Raw genomic sequence first — 18,357 nt, 5'->3', positions numbered from 1 at the left:
TATTATGTACGTGACGTACCTACGTGATGTATCTGATTACTCTTTCAATTTTTCTCGGGTCTAAATACCCAAATAAAAGACACCGGTATTAACCTATAATATTTTAAACCGAATATTAACTGGTAATAACACCCAAACGTTTTTTTTAGTTTTTTATCCCGGTCTTTCAACACCTAAATACGTCCAGCACCCGAAATAACTCGAAACCCGAATAGGTTTTTGTTGATACGCAACCCCCAATTACTGTTGAAGATTAATCTCCAATATTTGAGATGACGCTGTGCCAATTTTCAAATCATATATATATAGTATATACGACACAATGATTTTTACAGTCGAGTATCGATAACTCGAATCATCTCGAGGGAACAAAAATGAATTCGACTCGTGTTATATTTTTTGATTTATATACCTCAAACACAACTTATCAACACTGCAAGGATCAAGAAATGAATTCGAGTTATCTAGACTCGACTGTATTATCATTCCCGACGAAATTATACCCGACGGTATAGGTAGGTACGTTCGAAACGAGCCGCGCGAAATACGACAGAAAATAATAATAATCGCCATTCGCTCGGACCGTATAGGGCATTACCTGTATAATATTATCATCATCGTATAATATAATATATTATTATAAAGTGACCGCGAAATCGTATAATAGATCGTATGCATCGGTTATTTTAAATATGTGACGCGTAATATAGTCCCTCGTAAATAATAAGATAATACCATACCTAATACCATACCTAATACCTAACCAGTACTCTATCGTCACATATCGCACATTAGCATAATATGTATATGTATAGTATTCATAATATTATTATTATCGTGTGTATCATCATCATCGTCATCATCATCATCAATCATCGTCATCGTCATCGCCATCGCCATAATCATCTCCATCATCATCGTCATCGTCGTCGTCGTCATCGATATACAATTATTACAGTCGTAACTCGCGCGTACGGATCGCGGAGGGACTATGCGCGTCGCCGTCGTCATCATCGGATTTCGCGGACTAGATATCTACTACCGGGTCGTCGACCCGAGTTCGCCACGTTCGTTCGCATAATATTATAGATTATTATATTGTTGGTACTCACCGCAGACGGTTTTTTTTTCTTCAATAATAATTTCTCTCTCTCTCTCTCTCTCTTCTTTACGTAAACGACGTTACGGAGAAAACGTCGTTCTCCCGCCCGGTCGTCGACGCCTGAAGAAAGTCGGCCGTGAAAGTACGCGCGAAATATATAATACGATATTATATATTATCCGTGTCAGGCGTACACGAGGGACCTCGGTTCAAGTTCAAAGTCCTAAATCGTTATGGCATCGATTGTCGTCGTCGACGGTCGCCGCCGCCGCCGCCGCCCGCACCGACGCTAAACGGATCGAACCGTTGCACTGCGAAATAACACGCGACATCATATTAATGTATTATTATTATTATTTATTATTGTTAATTGTACTCGTATTGTTGTACTATTGAATATTGATTAAGGTATCTAATTAATAATTGTCTACCCGATAAATACGCACAGAATTATCATAGATAATTCTTCATAAATTCATAATAATACTGTATTGAGCGTTTTAAATATATTATATTTTATCATTCGTTTGATTTTAGTGATATTATAATGTTGTAAAATATTTTAAAGTGGTGTTTTCTAAAAATTCTAAAAATTCTAAATTAATCTATTTATTATAATATAATATTCTTTTTTTTCAGTCATCCAAAATGGACTTACCGAAAAGAAACAATGTGGTCTCCAAATGGTTTCCATACAAAATTATATGTTTGATGCTGTTCCTGGTAATAGTTATGACGAAGGTATGAAATTAAATTTTTTTCGTATAATTAAGTAGGAAAAATAAATTTAAAAAACAAAAATAACAATTAATAGTAATACAATTATTTTAACTATATGTGTATTTTCAAATGTAAAGTTATAACTTATAACACCAAAAATATGCCCTCATGAAAAAGTTCATCCCAGAGAAAACCCCCCATAAAAAAAAATTATCAAAAACCTTCTACATAATATTAGGTATAATATTATACATAATAATATATTATAATACTATAATAAACGTCACTGTTTTTTAAAAAATATATAATACCATCGTAAAATATTTTACGTAGGTAGTAGGTATACGCTAAGTCGCTAACCGTTCCGATTTTAAAGTTTAGTTGGATATATCCACACGAACCGTGTACGGTATAAACCGTGTATAGTCTTTCTATATACCTACTTCAGCGGCCTACCAATTATTACCCAACGCATCCTAACCAGTATTTTCGACGTGTTTCTCTATTTCGGTCTTAAACGCGTTTCATTGATAGAAAGCGACCGTGGTAACCGCACAGCGTAACCTAACTGATCTGATGCAATTGGACTAAAACAATGATATCCAAGTTCCAGCAACAACAACAACAATAATATAATAATTTCTTCACGTACATTTTCGTATTCTTCAAAAGTACCTCTATTGGAAGGCTTCTCCACTCGGTTTTCCGTGTTATTGTTACATTGTATTTATTATCATTAAATAAGCTTATAATAGTTCAGTCTTTTAACAGATAACTTAATGATTTGAGAAACAAAAACATGCGAATGTACAACACCAATTTACTATACACCTTATGTGCTAACCTTTTTCCGAAAAGGATTATGGTATACACACCACGTGTAACGATATATTGTCATTAAAATAACTTCTTTTTTTTTTTTTTGGTTGAGGCCTCGACAACTGAGGTCATTAGCCTGTGGAACCATGGGGGAGGGTACTGTAGGTTTTGAACACGTGTGTGTTTGTTTTGGCAGAATTTTTAAGTGGGCACCCGTAGGTAACCATACCCGGGTGGGAGATGGACACCATGATTGCTCGAAGAAAAATGCCACCCCTGACCGAGTTCGAACCGGTCACGGTGCGCGTCGCAACCAACGCCTTAGTCCGCTCGGCCACTCCGTCCCCCGATTATTAATATAATTGTTTCTTGTACGACATTCCATTATGATATAATATTATTATTATTATAATATTCCCACGGAATATAATGTCGAACACTCGAATCGAGGAGATTGGCGACTAACCGATTTTTTAACCTGACCATAATATGTAAAACCATCGACACGGCGTTCTCCTCTTGGGAATTAGTTAATTCTTTTAATTACGTAAATTTAAAATAATATACGACGATAATATGTATTAACAGTATATATTGAAAAAGTTTTAAAGTATTATATAACAATAGTCAATAATGCAAATATAAATGCGCACAGATTTTTTAAGAGGGAGCAAACCGTTTTTTCGAATATTATTTTTTCCATGGTACTTTCTTACTATTATATTTTGTCCCTTCTAGTCTCTAGATTCTACCCACCTTTGGAATTTCGTCTAATCCTCTACTGTCGCATACGATATAGCGTACAGCATCGCATGCGATGTCTAATCAACACTTAATTTGTTTGCATTTATATTGTTTAGATCGTGTCATATACATGTCAAGATTTAACAGGCAGCATTAGCAACAACGGCGTCTCCAAAATAGTCTTCTCGATACCCGTAGAGGATTTATGGTCGTGCAGTGGAAAGAAAAATTGCTATTACCAACGTAATTCGAAAAACTGCACGAAAATGACTCAGTTGAGCTTAAGATTAAGCTTAACTGGCGTGAGTGGATTAAAACCGTAAGTATAAGTTATAACCACGTCTCCACGTCTGTTTACACTGATGTGCCTATAAAAACATATAATATGATACGGCGTGAACAATTAATATTTCTAAGCTCCGTGACGACGAAAAACGTTAGGACTAATATTGCGTATTGTAGGCCTCTTATGCGGTTTCATATTTTTATAATATAAGCCACTGCAGTAGGTCCACTGGTTGGATGTCCTCAGATAGTTTTCTAGGGAGGGAGAGGAGCAATGGTAATTTAAAAATAAAAGGTTATTTTTTTATCAAAAAAACTCTTTAACATTAATGTGTTATAATACCATCATATTATCTAAAATGTACAAATTATACATAATATAAATTTAAAATACACATCTTTGCAAAAAGAAATAAATCTATTGTGGGGGGAGGGGGCAATTGCTTCGTCTAGCCCCCCCCCCTCTCACTACCAAGTTTTGGGCCGCCTGTCCCTATATGTTGTTAAGTGTTTAAGTAAAATGAAACGGCTATGATTTCTCGAGTGCAGCAAAAAGCAAAAAAAAAATTAAAGCGAGCAACTGTAAGATTGTAGGTTTGCAGCTGTAAAAATATAATGATCTGCATAATATTGCACGTTCGTTCGTACCTGTATTCAATAAAAACGAGCAGATTGACAACTCGACAATAACCGCGATCTCGTGCCTACCTATATTCAGTCTGTATAATATCATAATATTATTATATTATATTATTATTATGGTTACCGTCACTCGGCGGGATTAATATTATGTGGGACAGAGTAGAAAGTAACGTCGAGTGTTAAATAAGTATTCTAGGCACATTATAATATTTTTATTATAATGACACGATAACGAGAATAAAACGCATAATTTAAAACGCAGAGACTCGTTGCACTGCGCCAGCCAACTAGCCAACTAGTCAGTGTCGTGGTTTCATTGTTGTGATTTAAAACATAATAATATAATCATCGAGTCCACAAGGTGAAGGCCTACTTCAGTGTTTTCAGTATTTTGGGTATAGGTTTATTTTTTTTATTTTAATCTGCTGACAATGTCCGAACAATTAACCGTGTAGACCTAACCGTTCTGGGGTCTCCTACATTTTTTTTTACGGTGTGTTGAATATGAGATACCTTTCAGCATCAGATGATGCAATTGTTTGGATAAGAGTTGTAGAGATGTAATAATGGCATTAAAAGAGAGATGAATCATCGTTTTAAATTGTATCATGTTGTTTCACCGCATTAGGTATATTGTACAAAGGAAAAAATAATTGTATTATGATTAAATTTGACCAAGTTTTTCACAATAAAAATTGGATATACATAATAATATAGAGTTTATAGATCAGAGTCATAACATCGTTCAGCTTGACGGGTCCGATCATCGTGGACCGTAGGTTGGAAATCCCTGGTCCATAAACATAACATGAGTACATTGTGATTTTATGACAAATTTATGTGGAGTCATTATAATAAGTTCAAATTTGCACAAACGAATACTACCCATACACTTCGATAATACCGTCGGTATCCACGTGACTTGGTGGGGAGAAAAAAATTGAAGGAGGATACTATCAAAACTATCAAAGAATTTGCGTACCCAAATATTTAGTGTTTTTTTTTTTTGATTAGGATATAACTAGAAAGTATGGTAAAATATTTTTAAGAAAAATAATATTACTTACTCCGTTTCCCCGCACCTCCCCCCCCACCAATACTTAAGTCGATAATGCGTGCATTGATGAGGACTAAATCAAGAAAGCGCTGGTGGGTGTTTTCATATATTTTTTTCACATAATATTCATAATATTTTAACTATTACAACACGACAGTAAATCATTAATTTATGATAATTTTCACAAGTTGTAGTAAACATGTTTGGATAGTAAACTACGCAGTACAAATCGCGACGCCAAAATCAAACAAATCTATTATTATATAAAAACGATTCGCTAATGTAATAATGTCGTCGTATAAAATTTATTATCACATTGATGTGGTTATTGAGAACCATGTCAGCCACGTTATAACGACTCATCGTTATATTATTATCGTCGTCAGTTATGGTTTTTGGGAAGCTCATTTTGAGACATTACAAAATTAATGTTTGACAAGTTTCGCGCAGCGTTTTTATAGAAAATTAATAATGGTGGATTTTGTTTAAAAATCTGAGAATAATTATTTTGTTTTAGGCATTTAATGGCAGTTTTCATGATATTATATTCTCAAAAACAAGAAATAAAAACGAAACACGGCTAAACGTGTAATATTATGATCATAATATTGTATTATTGTTTTCATGCCAAGAAATGAATATTAACCGTTTCGGAAGAGATCGTTAAAGCTACTGACCATTGTTTTTTTCTCTGATTACATTTTATCATAATATATTCAAAATGTATTATGAGAAGAATACACAACAATGGCTTGTCCGTGATTATCAATTGTTTTTTTTATAATGTTTATTATATATAAATAATAAATTTATATTCTTGAGTGCAAGGTTTATTGTATAGGCAACATACAATTATTTAACGTCGTTTGTGTAGTGTTGAGAATATATTTGGGTATATTTTACGTAAACATGCTCATTGTCTCATTGTTACTATAATAAAATGAATAATATTATAAGATAGATACCGGTGGAACACCATTTTGTATTAATTGATTTTTACTAATAGCAATAGCAATATTAATATAATATGTATATAATATCTTGGGCTGACACACGGCACCGTCTCCGCTCAGACCGTTTCTCTTTTACAATGATAATAATATATCATCGAGTTAAAATTTAACATATCCTTTACACTGCAGTTGCGTATTTACGATTTTCTTCTGGGGATGATATTGGATTAAAAATATTGGCGCATCACATGAACATTCAGCAGTCTCCCCTAGGTTCCTTATTTATTCGTTAACATTCATGTAAAGTACACTTATACAGGCGCGTACACATAAAAAAGTTCAGGGGGGGGTTGAACACTAGAACCCCCCTCCCCTGGGCCAGCACTTGTGTATTATAGGCTATGTTTCAAAACATATCGTGGCTTTCAACATCACGTTTGGGACTTGTGTTTTAAAATTCTTTATTTGATTTATTATACTGCACAAAATAATAATCAATCTCCGGTGTTCTCGGGCTATATATAATCCGACTCTTCTTCTATATCAACGTACATATTGCGATTAGCCTATGATTAGTATTACCAAACCAAATCCTAAATTGAAAATAATAAAACTAATCTAACTTAGTGATAACAAATATAAATTATAGTGGTACGAGCTTTGTATTCTAACGAAAGTTAAGGAGTGAAATGTACATGTCGTCTACGAATATAAAAGTCAACACTAAAATTTGATTAAAAATATAAAAGAAAAAAAGCTATGGTGGCGGGAGGTGTGTGATATAACATATTATATTAAATAGAGTTACTTATCCAAATACGCACACAAAACTCTCAGACTTTTTGGTACGTTCTGTAAAAAGTCGAAGGAGACTTTAATTAATTAAAATAGAAAGAAAAGAGTACTCGGAACAGTTCTTTTTTCAACTATTTGAAATTATGATAAAAATTAGTTAATTACGCGCGATCACGTGAATTAAAATTATAATATACGGTGTGCTTACTAGGTCACTCAAAACCAAAGTTGACATACAGAATTGGAGGAGACAATAATATTATTATCAGTTAGTACGTCAGCCAATCTGGTGGGGTTTAGAACAATTATGTAAAAATATGTTTAAAATGTACCTATTAGAGTTGTATTTAAGATACACATGAAAAAAAGTATTTAAAATATAACTAAAATACTTTTTCATAAGTATTTGAACCATATTTTAATTATTATCTTTTTTAAGTTATTATGATATTATATACATATTTTTCCTTAATTTAGAACCAGTAAAGCTTCAAAAAAGTATTTAGTTGTATTTTACAACTAAATTTAAATTATTCACTAAACAAGTAATATGTAATAGTAGTAGTAGTAGGCAGTAGTAGTTAAACGTAATTAATGAATTGTAATTTGTAATACTGTGCAGTACCTATACACATTAGAGTATTAGACATATACTGTAGGTTGTAGAATCTTTAAACTTGTTACTTTTTACACTTTATTATTTATTATTTGTTAACTACAGTAACTTACCTATACTCGACAAAGTGTTTGAATACCAATACTGTAATATTTTTAATGAAATATCTTACAACACTGAGCAGAAATAATTATATATAGTACGATTTTTATATGATTGTCTACATAACAGGAAAACACGTCATTACCGTTTGTAGTGATTAAATAATAACAATATTACTATTGGCAGTAAAATAATCTTTCGGGCAACGTATCATTATAATATTATTATGTGTTATTGTCTTTACAGGCCGCCATTGATCGCCGCCTTGAGTACAGCGATGAAGAAAAACAGACGTGGATTGTTTATGGACCCTTTCAACGCTATGGACAAAAACAAACCATTGGAGTTGATATTATGTGATAAGCGCTTGGATATGCTACAATGGGTAAGACGTTATTTTTCCCTATACTCTCATGGAGTAAACTTAACGGTTTTATAATGTATAATATAAGAATAACTTTACCAGATATCCAGGGAAATTGTAATTTAAGACTTATATAATCTCGTGATCAGTGTGCATTCCGACACGCGAGGAACAGTGAAGCGTTGTTCGATGACGATTACAATCATTATTATACTAATTGCCACGAATACGAGTTGAATACCTTAAGTTTAATACATACTATTATGTTTTTCATACACATAATTAGTGATTCATTCAAAATTGGCTAATGGCTATATATAAAACGCATGCAAACTACTAATTCTATTGCCTGTGATCAATTTAGGTGATTCAATCGATTTTCAAACATTTTAGCGTCGGACGAATGTATCGGGATGCACGATTTTCTTTTAATAATTATATATATTATATATCATCGATTTTCTTTTAATAATTATTATACATATATTATTATAATATCGTCGACTTCTCGGAAAAAGGCTCCAAAATATTTGAGCTTTCTCCGGTACGCTTAAATACCGTGTGTCGAACTCGACTGCACAACCCGACATGGTACCGTTATATGAATATCATATTGCCGAGAACTTAAAATGTCGACTGGTTTTGATTCCAAGCCGATACATTCGATTTAAACTTAAATAATATATTATGTGCAAAAACCGCGCAATGCAATGCCATTGCGTTAACGAAGCACTTTTGACCAGTGTGGCGTGTGACGATATTGAAAACAATAATGAGATACCGCTTATCAAACACGACGGACGTCCAACTTGCACATAATATTCACGATTAACCGTGGCATGATATGACCTGTGTACAACATTTACTATACTCGTCAAGTCGAGTAGCTCTTCAAGTCGAGTAAATCGTCAAAAGATTCTATTTACGCGCACGCCCGTTGACACACCTTTACGACTTTAAGTCGTAAAGTTCACGAACGGTTAACTCCGAACACACATCGGTGGAGGTGTCTTGTCCGTCGGTTGTACGCATAATACTATAGGGCACCCACCAAATACGTGACCTTTTAATATTATTATCATTGATGGTTTTTCAACAGACCAAACTACGAACTGCCGCGTCGCATGTACTTGAATACACTGACACCGAATTATAAATAATTGTAATATTGTTCACATGCAAATTAATTTCCATGTACCGATGTCAGAACGATTCCGTTTGCTTTGTGTGGACGATAAACTATAATATAATATCTCATGATGTTCTATTTATGTCTATTCAATACAAAGTAGCACGACAAAGACCTTGAAAAAAAACCAAACAAAAGTTCATAACTTTTAAGGATTTTTTTCTCCAGTCAAAACTCTAACGTATTCCTGATATTTCTTCGGTGTGTGTATCCACAGTATAACGCGTGAAATGTTTTTTTAAGAAAAATGTTCGTCGACGAAAAGTCTGGACCGTTTTTATTTCAACAGAGCACAGTCGACTGATCCGGACAGTCAGTCCTGTGGATCGTCGTCCAGTGGTATTTGATGTGTTTAATTTTTTGCATTTGTCGCCTTTGCGCCGCTGACACCAACTACCACGGCTACAGCAGGAAGACCGGAAACGCCACTGATTAGGGGTCAAAATTGAATAGACACGTCTAGGCGCGTCTGGCTGGTTGTAATGCCTTGAGCCGAAAAGTACCATGATCAGGGTTCGGGGACATCTTTTTAAGTTCTATTGTGTATTGTACCAGTCCTAAAAACCATTGCGCATAATGGCTGATACTTGGATACATTTTTTTTAGTTAAAAATCTTCTGAAAAAAACTTTTAATAAAGATGAGAAAATTAAAATCATAAATACAAGAAGTTACAATGTACTGTATAATAGACTTGAAATACCATACTTCTATGGAAGTATATTAAATTTTTAATTTGAAAAAGAAAAAATTAAATTATTGAATATGCGGCTAGTCACAACAACTAATAAACACCTTACGAAAAAAGTGTGAATTCTAATTTATTATTGTTTTTAGTTCCATCTAATTATTGATTAAAATGTCTTAAATTTAAATTTAAATTGCAGAACAATTAAAAAAGCATGGCTGGGCAAGTTAACTTTTTTTTTAACTTGTGAAGTTAAGTTAATATAGACAAGTATAAGTAAAATTTAAAGTTAAAGGTTACTTTTACATAAAGCTAGTACATAGGTAGTAATTTAATATAGGTCTTACAGTTTTAAATTAACATAGTAATTTAATAAAGGTCATACAGTTTCAAATAAATGTATGTATTAAAATAATTACTTATATACTTATAACTTAAATATTCTAATCAATGACAAAATCCAACAAAATAATTATTTTTATGTATTTGTTTACCTTACCTATGGTCCACAACTATACTAAATTATAATTACCTTGTAATTATATTTATAAATAATATTTGATATAGGTACTTCTGATAGTAAAATATTTTTTTTTATAAAACTAATTTTTACAAAATAGAATATATTTTCAATCTGTTTATTAGGAAAAAAATTAACTTAACGTGACAACAAAATTAATTAGCTGATAAGGTAAAAAAAGTCGGTAGGATAGGAGTAACTTCTAAAAAAAAGTAACACTAGTAAAGTAATAACTTAGTTAAAAGTAACTCAAATGTTTAACTCATTAATGCCCAGCCTTGTAAAAAAATCATGCAAAACTGAAAGTCAGCACTCGTATTGTACAATAACTTATAAAACGTGGAAATAATTTTGCATTAAGTTTTCACATTTGATTTTTGGAATTAATAAATTGAATTATTTTGAACCTTGCTCTACATAGATTTCACAGTAAAGTTTAACAAAAATAATGTGTAAATTCTATTATGACCCGAACACTGATCATGGTATGAAGTCCTTTTTCGAAACTCTCAAGTGGATGCTGCAAGAAGAGGAGCCAAAAAACGAACGATGAAGTCTAAATTGTGTTCCAACCACGTGTGATTTTTATTGTTTGTTTTCACGGAAGACGGAAAATGACGTATCAAAATCTCACACCAGTTCTGCTGTGTCAACAAGATTTAATAATAATAATATAGGGAGGTCCCTTTGGAAGGATTTTCGCAACAACTCACCTCTAGCACCGGTCGAACAATTTTTTTTTTTTTTTTATGAACATTACGGCCACATTATGACATAATTACGCGTTAGATTTGAACGGTAGTTTTCCATTCTGAATAAAAAATTCCATTTAAATAATTTTCATTTACCTATACGTAAATTCGCTCTCGACGAAATACTTTTCACCGGCCATCTTATTATACTGTTAAATTGAATACAATATATGAAAATAGCATGTTTAAATTTTATATTTCAAATGTAAAAATAATAAATTATTATTATTTAAAAATCAAATGAGAACAGAATTTAATACTCTTTATGAAGGTGTCTCGCTACGGCTATTATATTTTAAGGGACAACATTTAGTCAATTTCTAATGTAGTTTTATCCACCCGGGTTGTAATTAATGATTATTAGTTTGAGTGAAATTCAATGCGTACGTGCAAGCACATGTTAATCACTCGATAACAATATATTATAATTCACTATACGAATTTTACAACAACTGACTTAATGTTTTGACAAAATAAAGTTACTTAACGTTGTCTGATTTTGATTCTGAAAAGAGTATTTTAATTCAGCAGATTCTACAGATTCTGTAGATCCCACAAAACACTTTCTGTTTTTGATTTTAATTAGTATTTGAAAAAAAAACTGTATTTTCAAGTTTTCATTTACAGTTCACAATTATGTAAGATTTAAAATATTTACTGAGTGTTCCGTTCGCTCTAGTGACAATTTTCTGTCGAGGTAAAATTTTTTTTTAGAATCAAAATTGGACAACGTAAACTAACTATAATTTTGTCAAAACTAAAGCTATTTTGTGCTGAAATGTATGGTAGTAACGAAGCCTTTTAACTAAAGAATTGAGTAATATTCTTTAGATTTCTTTCCATAGTCAGTTTTTATTTATTTATAATCCATGTAATTTGAGAATTTAAGACTATAGGTACCTATATGTATTAGGTATAATTTATTTTACGAATAAGTATTAAAGTTTCGGTAAAAATTTAAAAGCTTATATTCAATCCCATAATCAATACTAAAATAAAGTAATAATTTAAATCACAGTCAGTGCCACAGCTTTCAAAGTTTTATTTCTTTAATAAAAAAAAAATCTAAAATTACTGATTTAAAGACTTTATTTTCATGTTAAAGTATTCATGTGTTAAGGCACTTGGTGCCGATGCCATTTTTTCCTCAAAAATACACTCTGCGGGAATAACGATACCGCCTTGTAAAATCAACCAAATTTTATATATTTTTTTGCATTGCTAGAGGGAAATAGTCTGCAACCCGCATCGATCTCTGTTTTCAATATTTTATTCTCAAACTTTAGAATATGTCTAAAAAAAAATACAAGATAAAAAGCATTTTTATACACATTTTTTAATACAATTATTAGAAATAAAATACAAAATCAGAGATCGATGAGGGCTGTAGGAAGTCTTCTTCTTTCGGATAAAAAAAAATAGTCATCAAAATCCGACAACTCTACAAAGCTTGGAGTTATTCCCATGAAATCATTTTTTTCGATATAATACACCCTATCAACCCCCTCCCCCCCTAAATAGGTATTAATTATATAATATTGGTGGAAAAGTCTTAGAATAGGTACCTAGGTATTTAAAATTTGTATTTATACCTTCAATAATGATTCAATTACTGTTTATGCTAATTTTTGTCTGGATTAGGTTACTTTACTGTATCAAGAAATTATGAGAATGACAGTAACAATTTACATTAAAAATAATTTTTTCAATTCGAATTAATTGGTTTTATATGGTTTTATTGATATTTGATAGATACGTTTAAAAAAGTTACAAGACGTGTGTACCTACTATTCGATATTTTTCCTCTACAAGGAAAATCTATGAACCATAAATATGTTTTTGTTAATAAATAACCACGACAACGAAAAACTTACGAAAATTTTGTCAGAAGTAATGAAATGTGTATCCAGCCTAAAAACATATTAAAAAAAAAAAACAGAATTTAATTTTTGTTTGTTTGTTTACACCGGAGTTGTTGCAGTTAACGAATCCTAACCAAGGGAAATCCCTATTTACAATACCAATAAAAACTAAGAGTGACGTCGAAGACTTGACTGGAATCTACTATAATTACTAATAATATAACGCGACAAAACGCTTACAGAAGTTATATGAGGACCTATTTGCCTATCTACATTAACTAAGATGTTTCGTCTTCCAATTCGTCGATTGCAACGATTGTCCTCAAAACAAGACATGCGAGACATAGACATTTTCTAACACCACATTTTATTCATTAAGTGAGTAAAATTACTAGATGGCGATTTCATCAACATTAATTATAAGTCGATTATAATAATACTGTTGTAATATTATAATATTATTATACTGTTGTTATTCGTTACATTATAATATAGGTACTATAAAATTATAAGACTTGTGTGTAAATATGGTCAAATATGGTTTAAAATGTACGTTAAGCATGCAGACATCATTATACCATAATATTATGTTAAATAAATTCTAAGAACACAGTTAATTTAAAATCTTGGAATTTTAAATTGCCATTCATTTTATATTAATCATATAATAATCGTAATTTATTTAAAAAACATATTATTTTATGTGTTCATATTTTTTTTTTTATTAATTCAAGTTCAAGACTCAATTAACTTGATTAAGGATAGTAAACTAGTTTTTCATAAGCAAATTAATTTGATTTATTTTTATTTCACTGTCGTGTATTTAATGTGTTACTGGTATTTTAGATTCTGAGTAGAGCTATTGCTTTTCCAATGACGTATTAATTACTCTGAGCGGCTCCTTTTTACAGTTTAGGATTATTGGACAATAGATCTGTATTTTACAGAGTTAATCTTTGTTGAATTTTCTTAAAAATTGTGAAAAGCTATCGAAAAAACTGTGAAATTTATCACACTCGAGTACATTAGTGTAGATTTAACCAAAAAATTGACGATTTTTAATTTTACATGTTTTCTTATAGTGAAAATAGCATTCTTTACAATGCACTAGTGTATAATATTATTTCGTACTGGAAAAATTAAATGCGTTAAACTGTATAATATAGTATTAGACTAAAGGAAATTAATAAATTAAATTACTGTGAGTTATTACTGCAATGCACAAAATTATACAGTTTAAAAATACTGTTGCATTAGTCCATATTAGTGTATCAATCCAAATACAATATTGTATTATCTTGTATTATACATTTCACGCAAAAATTAACACCATACATTACAGTGACCTTCTTGTAACCCACTTACCCGCCTTTTTTAAAAAAAAATGTTATATTAGAAGTTTTAAAAACACGGGCATCTGAAATAGGGTGTTTCCATCGCCTAACTATTCACCCTCATATACTCATATTTCATAAGTATCAGGTGTATAGTTTCGGAGTTGTACTTACAGCGACTTACACCCAAAGGATAAACAATCACAACTTTCTTAAGACTTGTCATTTTTATTGGAAATTTAATTGAAATCCTACGGAGATAATTTGGTGTTTTTTTTGCTTATTGGGCCATCTTTAAAGGGTGGCAGCCCTAATTGGCACCTGTTACATTTTTTACAACCGGGCTCGCCTATGTATGTATCTTTATGATTTTAAACTAAAAAATCTTAGATTTATTCATCATTTATATAGTTAAATATGTATTTAAATTTACATAGTTAGTATGACTACAACTCAATTTAATTAATCCAATTTATTTTTAGTTGTTTGTATCTATTTTTATATGTAAATTATGTAAATTATTGAATTTTCAACCAAAAATTGTTTTTATACCTCCATTAGGTACAATAGGTACGTATGTACCTCAAACGACGTACCTACGATATTTTGGTACAGGTAAACAGACGATGTGCAAATTACGGCCCATAACATATAAATATATGGTAAATCAAGCTCTACTCAGAATCGCAATGAACAGGGACATTTAATACTGGTACGATATCAGCTGCTAACGTCGAGTCATTTAAAAACGGATTAACTCGCCATACTGCACTGGCCCTCTAGTGGCTTCCAATATTCTCGCCATTTAGTCGTTTAATCGATTTACTTTTTTAGTTCTACAATAACATTAATCTTAATTTAAATAGGGACTTTATTTTTAGATTGGAAATTTTGTCAGTCTTAAAAAAAACTGTTCAGCGTACATAAAAATTATGAAAAACATTAATAAAAATTAATTACGTTGTGGAATGCTTCTAAGGCGTTTTTGACCAAATTTATAAAACGCAAATTCATGCTATGATTTCTATAGTTAATCTCTAAAAATATTATTTGTTCGCTTTGAACAATAACTCCAAAAATTCACAAGGTCAATATAATTTCAATTAATTCAATAACAATAGTTTTCAACATTGAATGTTTTTATTTGAAATTCTTAAAAAGTAAAAACCAGTAGGTTTAGGGCAGAATTAAATAAATAATTTATGTGTGATAGGTGATAGGTGATAAGTGATAATAATTTATATAATCGAGCTATTAAGTTTAAGTCAAACCGGCATTAAGATTTTATATAATAATTATTCACATTTTATATTACATATTTTACGATTCACTATTAGGTACCTGTAGTAAAAAATAAACCAGTTCCCAGTGTTAGGCATTGAATTATTCCAAGTATAAATTATTAAAGGAACATTATTTTGTAAAAAAAAAAATGTTCGATTAATTTTACTATTTATTTCAAAATTACTCGTAAAAATTGTTTTTTATAGTCCGTGTTAAAATATCGTTTTTAAAAAAATGTCTGATGTTCATATTTTAACATAAAGAACGTAACTGATTTATGTTTATAAAATGTCATCTTTTGGAGTTATGTAGTATTAAATTTTTTTGTCTTACAAAATCAACAATCAATTAAAACGCAATAACTGAACCGTGTACGTCAGTGATTACATGAAAAATTGGACAAGTACGAGAACAGTTGGTTTTTGGATAGCAAAATAATTTCATCAGAAATAATGAAGACGTCACCATTGAAATTAGTGACAACGTTATGCGTATAATTGATAAGTTAAAAAAAGAAAAATTAATTTAACAAGTTGTAAAAATGAATGAACTATTTTCATTCTTTCGACCAATAATTCTTTACTTTACTTATCAAAACGACACGATATTGAACTTTTTAACAGGCGACCATCAAAAAAAATTGGCACGGGCAGCTGCCTACCCTGTACGTTAGAACCGCCACTTCTAAGTACCTATAAAACATATTATAACTATAATTTTTTATCTTGGTATATTTGGCAGATGAAGTAGATGCCTCTGTAATTTATTGGCAATCGGCATGACTGTTTTTATCTTTAAAATAGTATTATGGTTGAACATATTATAATATTATTATCATTGAATACAATGACATTTTAGGTACAAAATATAATATATTACTTATTTATTTTAATAAATAAAATAATGGATTTTTTTTTTTTGCATGATGTACCTATACCTAATATTAAAATAACTATAATTATATTATATTAATATGATAAACTTAAGTACCAATATTAGTTGTGTACAATATGCGTTGTATTTAATATGAATATACGAGTGGAATATTGTGGTTTGCCTTATGTATTGTCATTCATCCGACATTCGTCCTTTATTTCCGTAATTCCATAACATAGAATATAGAAATCGCTTACTATAGTTTAGTAATAATATTGCGATAATATTATTTGAACACAGTTATTCCTTGTACACGATTCGTGTGCGTTATATTATTATTATATTTCAGCAACGAAAATAACGGTTGATTCGAGTTGATTGAAATACAATTATTAACGATGGGTGTTCGGCATGTATAATTATGAGTAAATGGATTATTGTGATCGGTCACGTACACACAAAAGGGGTGGAGGGAATTCGGGGATCAAACACCCCCCCCCCGCCCCCACAAAAAAAATTATTTTTCGTGTACGTGCTTGATTGTGTTTTTGATTCCCGAGCCAGAGTATAGGTGAATATGCGTATAGTATAGTCATTTAAAATTGCCATTTTACATAAATTATAATAATATTACACCGATGCGCAATCATATTATAAACCTGCGTGTATGATACTGCAGCAGTGGAAACAATGACAGAACTAATAATATGACGACCTATATATATAACACCTGTTGCTGCCGTGGGTATATAACCTAATAATACCACCGAAGCAAAGGTCGAGGGCGGCGTGACATTATCAGCCTGTGTGTCTTCAGACGAATGAATGGTAATTGTTTGGATTTCGTAAGCGAGTAAGCGTTCGGTCGTTTTTTTTTTCCTATCGAGCAATCTTACATCTCGAGCAGAGATCCGTACAATGGTATTGTACGTAACCAAATCGAGCTGTAAAAAATATATACATATAATAATAAATAAATAAACAATACATGAATAATGCATAGGTATACGCTTTATTCAACTTTTAAGTTTGTCTCGATTGTGACTCTTACCTACGATACGGTCGCAAGACAATCGCTTAATGAGATTCAGATTTCAACAATTATTGAACTTAAACTGTATAGGTACCGTGCTTAAGCGTATAATATTATATAATAGTGTATTATGTTTATTGTCAATAGACTTTTTTCCCTCATACGCATGTACATTTACGTAATAATAGTTTTGTTTTTTTTTTTTTACAAAAATTATGACGCAATATGTAAAATATTATACACAGGTACTATTAGTGTGTTATATTTTTTATTGGAAAAAATTAAAATCTGTATTTCACACACAATAGTTAAATAATTCTATTGTACAAATAATAATAAAATATAACATAATATTATAGAAACACACGATGAAGGAAACCGTCTCAATTGATATAATAGAACCCAACGGGATTTTTATTTCGCTATGTTTTTATTGTACTAATAGTAATGCGAAATCTACAGTGCACAAAATGGAAGTTTCAAGTTGTGCGTTAGATTTTCATGGATAGAATTACAAGAGAAAGTAAATTTAAGGGTTTGGATGTGTTATACTTTTTAGTGAAATCTGGAATGGTGTTTAGTAGCCATAATATTGTCATAAGTACTGTTTTGGTTTTTAAA

The 18,357-nt window shown here is 31.0% G+C and overlaps 1 protein-coding gene across 1 annotated transcript in view; it reads left to right on the top strand.

Annotated features, from left to right (window-relative positions):
• LOC132953626 (uncharacterized) overlaps positions 1-16,879 on the top strand; it is a gene marked incomplete at its 5' end in the record, with an annotated part of 54,195 nt that extends 37,316 nt beyond the window's left edge. Inside the window, 3 exons of the mRNA XM_061026002.1 lie at positions 1,742-1,843; positions 3,502-3,704; positions 8,082-16,879. Of these exons, the coding sequence (XP_060881985.1) occupies positions 1,742-1,843; positions 3,502-3,704; positions 8,082-8,274 (498 nt within the window). The remainder of the gene's footprint in view (positions 1-1,741; positions 1,844-3,501; positions 3,705-8,081) is intronic.
• Between the last annotated feature and the right edge of the window lie 1,478 nt (positions 16,880-18,357).

The sequence above is a fragment of the Metopolophium dirhodum genome, chromosome 1, assembly GCF_019925205.1.
Source record: "Metopolophium dirhodum isolate CAU chromosome 1, ASM1992520v1, whole genome shotgun sequence".
Taxonomy (NCBI): Eukaryota; Metazoa; Arthropoda; class Insecta; order Hemiptera; family Aphididae; genus Metopolophium; species Metopolophium dirhodum.
Note: the sequence above shows the minus strand (reverse complement) of the source record. Positions and strands in the feature narration are given on the sequence as shown.